General features: G+C 32.6%; 1 protein-coding gene across 1 annotated transcript in view; it reads right to left on the reverse strand.

The window, feature by feature from the left end:
* ERBB4 (erb-b2 receptor tyrosine kinase 4) overlaps positions 1 to 12319 on the reverse strand; it is a 280681-nt gene that overhangs the window by 237060 nt on the left and 31302 nt on the right. Inside the window, 1 exon segment of the mRNA XM_090288231.1 lies at positions 5529 to 5588. Within this exon segment, the coding sequence (XP_090144357.1) occupies positions 5529 to 5588 (60 nt within the window).

A 12319-nucleotide genomic window follows, 5' to 3' on the forward strand; every position in this document is an offset into this window, starting at 1 on the left:
TATATAAGAACATATACTTAGATCATGGGAAGTATTGCTCTATCCCAACTAAGCAATGCCAGATATCTCATTTGACTAAAATGTTTGGGGACAAGAATTGAAAATTCCTATACATTGGAGGAAAGCTCAATACATAAGAGAATTTTAGGGCTAAGGGAAAGTCAATGGATAAAATTTTTTAGGTGGACTATAAAATATTCAATCATTGTCATCATAGAAATAGCTCTTAAATGTTCTCCTACTTGGAAACCAGCCTGGTTGAAAGGAAGAAATGTGGTCCTTAGAATGAGATACACTTAAGCTTAGGTTTTTTCTCTGCCACACACTAGCTAAGTAATTTTTTAAATTGTTTAATTACTCTGAACCTGTATCTCCTTTAGTAAAATGGTAATGCTAATAACTATTCTATGCTATTCATAAATTAAAAATGGAACTACTTTTGACCCAGTTATCCCACTTATGGAACTATATCTTAAAAATTCTGAAACACCAATTTGAAAAAATATATGCACCCTGCATTCATAGCAGCAGCATCTACAATAACCAAAGTCTGGAAAGAGCCCAAGCTTGCGTCAGTAGATAAGTGGATAAAAACAAAACAAAACAAAACAAAAACTCTGATACATTTACACAATAGACTACTATGCAGATATAAAAAAGAAGAGAATCTTACCTTTTGTGACATCATGAATAGACCAGATTTTTTATGCTAAGTGAAGAAAGCTAGTCAGAGAAAGACAAAAACCATATAAACTCACTTATATGTGGAATCTTATGAAACAAGTAAAATGACAAAATAGAAACAGAGGTATGTATATAAGAAGCAGACTGACAGCTGTCAGAGGGGCAAAGGGGAGGACTGAATAAAAGAAGGTGAAGGGATTAGACAAAGAACATATATGTATAACCCATGGAAACAGACAACAGTGTGCTGATGGCCTGGGGGGAGTGGGAACTGGGAGGAGTGGGGCAAAGAGGGGGAATGGAGACATCTGCAATACTGTCAACAAAAAGAAAAAAAAAGAAAAGAAAAGAAAAGAAAGGAAGAAAGAAAGAAAAAAGAATTACAAAGAGAAAAAAAGTTCAATGTGATACTTTGGTGCAACTTATATTAAGATTTTTTTTAAGAATGGTGGAAACAAGCTTCTAGAAAAATCTGAGAAGATTTTGGAAAAAAGTAACACTATATTCTGGGAAAGAAACAAAAACTGATGTTGAGATTTTCTCACTGGTCCTTTATTTCTTGGTGTGTCAAACAATTTATCTATCTGCGCTAGAATTTGAACTTGGGCTTTGAACTTTAGATTTGGGATCTAGAGGTTCAAAGGCGGAAAAAATGTAGATGTTGCTTTGTTTATTTTTTTTAAAAAGGATTTTTTTCCCCTCAACAAGTAAACTTTTTATGCAAAGAAGATTTTGTTATTGTTTATTTTTACTCTACTAAAAGTAATTATAATTATTCTATAAATGACTTAAGCATATGGGATGTTTTACTCTGGGCAGAGGAACAGAATGCCATAGAAATTGCAATGGCTACAAGCATTCAGGGTTTATTAATGGTATATTTCCCTTTCCTTATTATTCATTCTTTAGTACCGAGTTACTATCAAATATTGAGGAAATTATATCACTTTGGGTTTGAAGGTGGATGGTAGCAGAGAATAAAAGCACTGTGAGGGATTTCGTCGGTAAATCAAAGTGCTCTCAGTTAATTAGCTCTTGCCTACATACACAGTATGGAAAAATATGTTTATGAAAGAGTTATTAGTTGGGAAATGTGCTGTGGTAATAAGAAAAAGCATGAAGAGAGCAATTTAAGTTAATATCTACACATCATTTTATGTAACCACATCACAGAATGGGGTCCCAGTTAATTAGATTCCTTTAGTTAAATAGGAAATATAAAAAAAGATACTTAGGGTTTAATACTTAAGATATGTGAATAAATAATTTAGATTATTTTATGACCGTACATACATATATGTAGAAAACTAACAATAGAAACTTTGACCTCTACTGAAAAAATCTTTCTGTATAGTGTTGTTTGTCTGTGACATATAAAAATTGAAATACTATTTTAATAGAAATATTGGCTACAAAACACAGTTTTAAAAGGGAGTCTGTGCAATATAATTTCAAATCTCTGGACAATTTTTAATTTAAAGAGTAGACAATACCAGAAATTCTAAATGTGGACTCAAAATATAATGTTTTCTTCCAGGAGATTTAAAGAATCTGTGTGGACATAGAAATGTATGGGTATAGGCAATGGGTTAGATAAACAGATGTTTCTCTTTGCCTCTGTCTGACTTATCCCATCTGTCACCTATTGAAGATGATAAAATATACACCTTTCTGTGAAGATGCGAAAGCATTCTATCCACCTTTCTGATGTGTAAAACTGTTATCAAAATATTATTCATAGGGAAAAGGCCTTCTATATGCCCATCCAGATATGACATTCTAGAATCAAAATCTGAGACCCCCAAGGTGGGGAAGCAAAGAATTATAATTTACACTTACATTTAATTTTTATTTCAGCCTTTTTGAAATCTATTAGAAATTCTATTGATATAATTACACAGATGTGTGTGAGAAGATTCTCACTGGTTATTCAGTTTCATGATGGCCAGTCTAGAGCAGTGCTGCCAACAGAGACAAAATGCAAGCCAATATGTTACTTAAGACTCTAGTAGTCATATTTTAAGAAGAGAAATTTCATTAAAATAAAATTTTATTTAACCCCATATATCCAAAATTATTAGCATTTCAAAATTAATCAATACAACCAAAGTTTAATGAGATATTTTCAAACTATGTCTTCAAAATCCAGTCTATTTTTTTTTACAATTACAGTACACCTCAATTTGTTTTAACCACATTTGAAGTGCTCCATTACCACGTGTGACTAGTGGTCAGCATACTAAACAGAGCAGGGTTAGAGCGCTCTTGTGGATGACTCACTAAACTCATAACTAAATGGAAAGACCATAAATTAGGTGTTAACATTGGGACAATTGGATCTTAGTTATATTTGTAGGTTATTGCTCACAAGGGGACTATTGAACACCTGAAGTCAACATGTATATTGCAACCTTAGCTTATAGTGCATAAGTACATAGTTATATAAAACAAAGGACTGCTGATTTTACTTCCAATACCCTATTGCTTGCTTCTGGTTCCTTTTTGAGGCAAACAAGAAGTGTATTATTTGAAGGTAGACACATTTCTCTCATATTTAAAAGTGTATATGTGGTAAAGTTGCATGGGACATAGAAAATAATTGAGGTCCTTCCTTGCAGAAAAAGACAAAATTAAAAGGGCACCATTAGAAATGTTATATGCTTACACCTCAATGGTAGGTGTGTCGGTGTGGTAAGCAGAATTTAAAGATGGCCCCAGGATTCTGTCCCTGGATAGTTAAATTCTTCTAAATACCAAGAGAGAAAGGACCAATGGAAAAACCTTAACACCAGTCCTTATTTCTTTCTCATAATTTTTTTTTCCTGAAGTCTCCTGAGATTTAGCTAGGAGTTCATTTTTTTGGCATTCTTTTTAAAAATTCAGATATACATATAAATTACTTAGTATGTGGCAGAGCAAAGATCTCAGTTCAAATATGTCTAACTGATACTAAAGTCTACGTTTCTTCCTATCTAGCAGCTAGTTCCTGTGAAAAACTGTTAAAAGCTATTTCTATGATGCTCATGGTTCAGAAGCCCTAGCAGATGTGTTAGGAATAATCTGAAGATGGGCCCCAGGATTCCAGCCCCTGGTGGAAACACATACCTTCTCCCAGTTAGTCAACACTAACGTAGGTGCCACTGTGAAAGAATTTTGCAGATGTAATTAAGTTCCCAAATCACTCAACTTTAAGATAGGGGGGCAGTCAGCTGAGTCTTATCTAATAACATGGGCCTTTGAATCTTTTTCTAAGTGGTAAATAAAAAGTAACAGATTCAAAGAATGAGAAGGATTAGATCTACTGCTGCTTTCTTTCAAGACAGAACAGGCTGCATGGCAAGAAATGTACGTGGCAAAGAATAAGCAATGGAATGGGAGCCACAGTTCTGTGAGATCCTGGATTCTGCCAACAACCTGAATGAGTTTAGAGAGGACTCCGAACTCCAACTGAGAACACAGCCAAGTCAGCACCTTGGTTCCAGCCTCCTGACATCCTAAAGAGATAGCCCACTCCTGCTACACATATACTTTTACTTATAGAGCTGTGTTGTTTTCTTAAGCTGCTAAATTTATGATAATTTATCACATAGTAATAGAAAACATATAGTGATTAAAATTATGGCTTAACATTAGTCATGTACAAATGCACAGCTAATCATGACATTGATCCTATGCATCTAATATATGTAAATAATTAAGAGAACAGTTTTAATTGTTCAGATTAACGTTACCTCTGCAGGGGTAGCATTTCCTTCACTTTACCTGGTTTGGTGTGTGTGTGTGTGTGTTTAATTTTCACCACATTAGTTATCAAACATATAATCCAGATCTATGATATTTGAAATTTCAAAATAGGTGTTTGGAGGGCAAACTATCATAATTTTAAATGGTAATTCACTAATACCTTCAAAGTGGATCGGTTTAATATATTTACTGTTTCATAGTTATCCTGCCTTCTTTTTCTGTAAAGCATTGAAATCATAAAAACTAAGCATGCTTTTAAACATTGAACACCAGGAGTAGCTATAAAATCAAAGATACATGTACTGGTTGGTGATGACCCTCATCATTTTATAGCATATTAATTCCAAGCCTTTCTATCAATGGCATTTGGGTGAGGACTAGCCGAGAAGAAATGACCTCAGGTCTCAGTAATTTACTGATGATTTTTGTGTCAGATTGTTAGTAATGGGCCTGATAACATGCTGTTTTTTACATACATATAAAAATTGTTTAACATATTTAATTATTTTTCCTTTGGAAAACACAGGTAAGTTCTCTTTATTAGGAATTATCTTGTTCATTTCTGTCCTTTCTGATACTTTTTCACTTCCTCTGCACATTGTCAAAGCACCTCTGTATGTAGCATCCACAGAAATGTTTGCAAAGGGTTTATAATTTTAGTTGGTTACAATCTGCATGGCCCTTGAAAATATGTTTATTAGAAATGAAGTGTTATGAAATAGAATTTAATATTTCTAATTTACTAAAACAATAATAAAAATTTTGAGTAATACTGATGTGATCCTTTTAAATTATACTTTATACAAAACTACTACAGGTCAACTCTTGGAATAGCACTTGCAAAGTACTTTTAAAAGTGTAAATATCTGTCTAAAAAAAGCAAAGACTTCAAAAATATCTTTCAATTTCTTTTATTTTTAATAAAATACATTGGATTGTCAATAATGAATTTCAATGATGCCTAAAGTATTTCAAAATAACGCGTAGGCAGTCTTGACATTTTTCCAATATGAAAATTAATAATTAGAAAATACTATAATTTTTATACTATGAAAAGATGTGCAGGGGGAAAAAGTTTAAAAGTATTCAAAATGGCTCACTCAACTCACTGAATTTTTGCTCTGACCTTTAACCAGTATAATCAATGTCAATAATGTTATCTTTAGATTTTCTATTATAGTCCTAAAGTCAATGCTCCTAAAAATCTCTTTTGACTTTCAAATATAACTATCTTTTCTTCTGGTCTCATTTTTACAGCCAATGGGCTTGAGTATAATATTAATGTTTCTGGGGGTCTCTAAAAGCTTTGGTAAAAATGTGTGAGTGTTTTGATATCATTACAAAGACCATTCACACAACGTTGTGCCACCAAATACTTTTCTTTAAAATAACCATTTTAAGTGTATGAACAATAATTAATGACTGAACTGAGCTGTGTTGCCTTTGCCTTATAATTCTTTAATAATGTTTGTATTTTATGTACTGAACGTGTAGAACAGAAACCAGCTGGAAAAGAAGAAATTCACATTCTCCTTTACCACTTCAACTCTGATTCAAAAGTAAATTTAATATACACAATGTGATGGATTGAGGATAGACTTATAAAAAAAAAAACTATGTACTTATATTTATTGGACTTAGGGACCATACACAACTGCCACTCATTTAAAGTAACAATCTATGGGCAACACTGACCTCTTGATTTGGACGTAAGTTATAAACTAAGTTCCTGGGGGCAAAACAAAGAAAGAAGGTTGTGCCATTTGTGAAACTGGTGCCAGGAATATCACATCCTCTCTCTCATATATCACGCATGGGTCACCCTGCTACAGGATAAACTGTGATGTGACCTCTTAGGTAATAACCACAATACCCTACAGCAAAAGTGTGACAAAGGCATTAAAATGCAAGAGGAATATAAAATGTTTCAAATATCTGCCCATATGAGATTTAGAGAGTTAAACTGAATTCAGTTATGTGTTTCATCTTGTGAAACATCTAGCTTAATTGAGCTGGAGCAAACAGCTAGAGAAGAATGCTTGGAAATATACTAGGGGGTTTTCATAATTTCTCTAACAAAGTCAAATATATATATTGGTTTACATATTGTATTGATAACAAAAAAGATTCTACCAATAGAGCCTTTGCTTGTTGAAATTAATAAATTTAGGCTCTAATAAATTAAGAGACCAAGATTATAAAAAGCTTTGGATATATGTTTGACAAAGAAACTAAATTAAATTAGAATCTAATACTTTGCTTTATTGGAATCTATATAAAATAACATTGTGCAAGCAAAATGAATACCATCGAAAAATAATTAAAAATGCTGAATATATTTCTTCATAAGATTCTTGATGAAAAAGGAAGAATATTAAAGAGAAATTCTATTTTTAAGGCATGTAATTCAGATAAAGAAAGCATGGAGATGTTCTTAAATGTCAAGTATTGTTTTCATTATAAGTAGTATATTCTAGGAGGCTACAGGTAAAGCAATAATCCTATTCTACAGTATCCAGTCTTACTGGAAGGAATTCCAGTAAAAGTAAATGGAATGTGGAAACCAATTCACAAACTGCAACCTTGGGAAAGAATAACACTGATTAGAAAATGAAAGTTAATCAAGATTAGAAACATTTTACCTGTTTTCATTTAAATCTTCAATCTTTTTCCCGCTGGTTTAAGAAACAGAATACAGTACAAAGGGGCAGTAGAGTATGAGCTCTAAATATTTCAAAATGGCCACATTGACCTGCTCAATATAATTTTCCATGACTAAAAAGTAAACTAGGTACTTGGATAACCTCCTACTTACAACATGGTTCATGAAACTTAAAGTTATTATTACTTTTTAAATTTTTATTAAAGCTATTATTTTTATCATGTTTTTGTCCTCCTAATATGTAAGATCCACTTTCATTAGACAAAAGTTTAAAAAAAAACTATCATGGATTAATAAAAAGGTAAATGACCTGAAATACTACTTGATCAGTCCCCTGCTTTCAGTTAAATGTATGTCCACCCATTTCAGAGTGGTAAACATCTACTGCAATATTAAGAACCTGAAATAGGAGATGCCTGTTACTTTCACTTTTCATTCAACCTGTGTCAAAATTCCCCTTGGTCATAAACACTCTTCCAGAGTCCAAGCTAAATCTTTCATGTAAATTCCGAATTGTCTTAAGAATAGACTCTGGTAAGTCAATTCCAACAAGTCAATTCAATCGGAGAACAGTCACATTGTTTTAAATTTAAGTGCAGATGTCGTTTTGTTGAGTTGTATAATTGAAATCTGTATGGTTTTATGACCAATGTCACTCCAATAAATTCAATTAAAAATAAAACAATAAAATAAAAAACAAAGGTCAAAATATGTTTTATGCTCAGATATGCATCTTTTATAAAAAATAAAAATCTTAAAAAACAGGGGTTAATTAAATATAGAGTTTTTTTTAAAGGAACAGTTAGCTACCTAAAACAAATTATTAGAAATCATTTTAAAAGTGTCATACAAAATTTAAATGCTTAAAACTCCAGAAATTTAATTTCAATGCTATAGTCATGAAACCATTGAATTGATTCTATACTGATAGATGAAAACTAACAGAACATAACCTCATCAAATTTTTCAAAAACTATTTTTTCCAGTATTTCAACTAGAGTCTTAATTGCCACCAGTGCACATATCCTAGATAATGGCTCTTGAGCATTATCTCAGTTTATCCTCACACCAATCTTAGAAGGTATAAGAATTCCCATTTCAGAAATCACCATTATCATCTCATTTTACAGATAAGAAACATGGTAGAGCCAGTACTTGAACCCAAGCTTACATATTCAAGAACCCCTGCTCTTTGTCTGCACAAAGGTCTATGAGTGATTTTTCATAGAAATGATATGCTGAACTGTACTATCTATACTGTTACTGGACATGGTGATCCACTTTTGACAAAGCTAATCTGAATTATGTACATTAATCTGAGACTATAGGGAATGGCCTGGGAACTCAGGCAAGTATTAAGATAGGAAATTCCCAAACTGCTGTTGTTTACATGTTGGAAATACTATATCTATAATAAGATATTGTGGATAAAAAATGAAGCTCTGTAATAAATCTGACCAAATGTCAGATTTATGATGTGATCAAACAATCCTAACAGAGCAGGTCATGGTGGGTAGTCACGCCCCATGCCTATAAAAATTTTATCTTAACTTAAGCAAGCCCTGTCCATTGTTCCTGGATATGTAGGTTAACACACCTTTGAAAAGTCAGAGTAAGAAAAATACCATATGATATCACCTAATACAGGAAACTAAAGAACAACACAAACAAAAGAACTAAATAGGACAAAGAGCAGAAGAGCAGTCAATAGGGGGGAGGGGAGGGGGAGAGAAGGGGGATAAGTAAGGGAAGGGTTTAGTCAAGGAAGTGTATGGAGGACTCATGGACATGGACAACGGGGAAGGATATGATTGTGGGGGAAGTGGTGGGCTGGGTGGGGGAGAGCAATGGGGGAAAAATGGGACAACTGTAATTGAAAAACCAAAAAAGAAAAAAAAGAAAAAAAAAAAAAAAGAAAAAGAAAAACCTGACAGATCTGCACTTTCTCAGATGATTGAAGTCTATATCAACAATGATAAAATATGTTGATAGTATGTGCCCTGAATACGATGTGATGAGAAGGGTGTTTTACACCTATGTCTTTCCTCCCCAAAACCTATAACCCCAGTCTAACCACAAGAAAAATTTCAAGCAAAAAATCCAAATCAAGGAACATTCTACAACACACCTAACCAGTATTCCTCAAAACTGTTGAAGTCATTGAAAACAAAGAAACTTTGAGAAACTCTCACAAATTAAAGGAAGGTTAGGGTGAATGCAATGTGCTATCCTGGATGATATCCTTAAACAAAAAAAGAGACATTAGGGAAATACTAAGTCTGTTTATGAGTAAAGAGTGACATTTAGTTAACAGTAGTATATCAAAGTGGTTCTTTAGTTGTAACAAATGCACCATAACAATGTAAAATGCTAACAACAGGGGGAATTGGATAAGGGGCATTCCTCTGTATTATTTTTACAACTTCTGTGTAAGTCTAAAAGTATTCTAAAATTAAAATGTTTGTTTACATAAAAAAAAAAAAGTCAGAGTAAACCTCTTTTTTAGACCCCTTGGAGGCTTAATTATCCTTAAGGGGACAGATAATCTTGTTAACTGCCCTGTATCTTGCTTTCTCCCACCTACATGTAATCTTCCTTATGTTGCCTTTTAATTCCAAATGTATAAAAGAAACTTCAAAAACTGTTCCTCTTCAGAGCATGTGAGATCTTGCTTCATGATATGTCATCAGTTTGGCTTAAATAAAACTCAAATACATTTTTATAAAAATTCTTTACAGTTTTTATGTTCTGTACATTGACAATACACTATGACTTTGAGTTATGTAACCTCATTGTGGCATTGAAAACCACAAGTGATCTATCACTGTGGTTTTAACATTTTCTCCATCTCTGCATATGCCTCTGCCTGTGATTTACTGTCATTGGCACCCATGGCCCTCATTATGACAGTGATTCTCAAACTCAAGGAAGAAATGACCTCCCTGTTTTTCAAAGGACCCATCAGAGGGGTAGAGGTACACACCAAAGCTCCCTGGTGACTTGGAGCCACTTCCCCTCCCCCTGGAAGGTGTTTTCCCCATCCCCAACATTTAAAATCCTTGATATAGAGAGATATAATAAATAACATATACTGAGTGATTTATCTGAGTGAGGCCCTGTTCTATGGACTTGTTCAATCTTCACAATTCATTTATGAACTATATTAATATTCCTATGTTATACATAAAGAAAATGAGGCTCAGATAACCTAAGGAACTTACTTAAGGTCACGCATGTAAAAAATGGAAGAGCCTGGCTTTGAACCCAGAAAATCTGACTCTAAAGACAGATTAATCACCATACTATATTGCCTCTCACTAGTTGATTGGAATGATTATTTTAAAAAATCATCAAAACAAATGTGAAAACAGCTTTCAAAGTTATAGTAAAGAGACTCAAACACTGAATGAGGAAAAATTATTTCATGAATATAGGTCTATTCTAATCTAAAGTGGACCTTGGCTTGTGAAAATTCAATTTGAACCCCCCTCTCCCTCTTTCTCTCTCTAATGTGTGTTGATTTCTTTTTAAATAATAATGACCTTGCTTTAAACAATTGTTAACTAGTCTTGATTTTGCCCAAGTGCCAAAGTACCACTATTCTATAAATCATTTAACTCTACCATATTCTTTGTTTTTAGAATTTAATTTCTCTATTTAGTTCATTAAAAATAACATTATTAAGTCATACCACTTATTTGATTATGTTAAAAACATTTAAAGGTAAAACACCATGTGGATTTAAAAACTATGACTCAATTTAATGACACAAATGAATCACATAAATATAATAGTTAGAAAGGAAGCCAGATGCAAAGAATACATACAATGATTCAATTTATATAAAGGGCAAAAAAAAAAAAAAAAAAAAACCAACAAAAACTGGCCTATAATGTTAATGTTTAGCATAGCAGTTAGTTACCCTTGTAATAGTACCCAAGGGAATTTCTGGTTCTGATACTATTAGGTTTCTTCTTTATTGGCCTGGTGGTTACACAAATGTTGCATTTGAAGAAATTCACTGAGATTTACACTTATATTTTATGTACTTTTACACTATATGTGCTATATTTCAACACAATGGTTTGCATGAAAAGAAATGTCATCCAAAACTCTCATTTTTCTAATTGTAATTTAGCACTACTTTTTCTCTTCCAAAATATATGATTAATGTTTCATTAAGAAAAGTTAACAGTATTTTTGCATAATGCAGTAAAATGACTATTTTTCTAAATATGAGTATTTATATACTTTATATACAGTATACTTTATATACAGTAAATTTCATCCTATTTAATGTACTAAACTATGACTTTTGACAAGCACATACATTCATGCAACCATTACCACGATCAAGATACAGAAAAGATTTATTATCATCCTAGAGTTCCTCATACCCTTCTGTAGTCAACCTCATGCTTCCCCTCCCCAACCTTTGGGAATACTGACTGATCTTCTGTTCCTAAAGTTTTGCTTTTTTCAGAATGCCATATAGATGGAATCATACAGTATGCATTCTTTTAGCTCTAGCTTCTTTCCTTGAGCATAAGTTTATAGATGCATCCATGTGCAGTGTATGTCAATAGTTACTTCCTTTCTATTGCTGTGTAGTGTTGCAATGTATGGGTATACCACAGTTGAAGAATACTTGAGTAATTAATTTCTAGTTTGGGGTAATTTTGAAAGAAGCCACTACATTCATATTTAGGTTTTCGTATGCATGTGAGTAACATTTAATTTTTAAATCCCAACTTGTACTTTTGCCTGCACAAAATATTTTCTATATTGCCTTGAGTCTGTGGTAATTCTGACACCTAGGGCATATACCAACCAGTTCACAAAAACATAGAATCCGAAACTGAATCAAATAACATTTTACAAAAATACATAAACTTTTGCAAATTCCTTTCTTAAAACTGTTTTGAAATCATTCATAGAATTAAGAATGAACTATCCAATTAAAGATATAGTTCAATAATTCAAACTTAGTTAATTTTTCTTAATTGTACAAAATTAAAAATAATGATATTACTAATCTTGATTTTAAAATCATAATCAAGGAAGCAAGATGAGGTAAGAAATGTGGCTTGGAAAAGTGCTATACGACTCTTCCGAACTTCCCAATATAACATATTGTAAATTTCACCCAACTGGTTAGTACTTTCCACCATGATAATTGGGAAAGGATTTGAGCAACAAAATGGAAACATGGTAGATGTTACCTAGCAT

This window comes from Furipterus horrens, unplaced genomic scaffold (assembly GCF_987537825.1).
Source record: "Furipterus horrens unplaced genomic scaffold, mFurHor1.1.pri manual_scaffold_1, whole genome shotgun sequence".
Lineage (NCBI taxonomy): Eukaryota > Metazoa > Chordata > Mammalia > Chiroptera > Furipteridae > Furipterus > Furipterus horrens.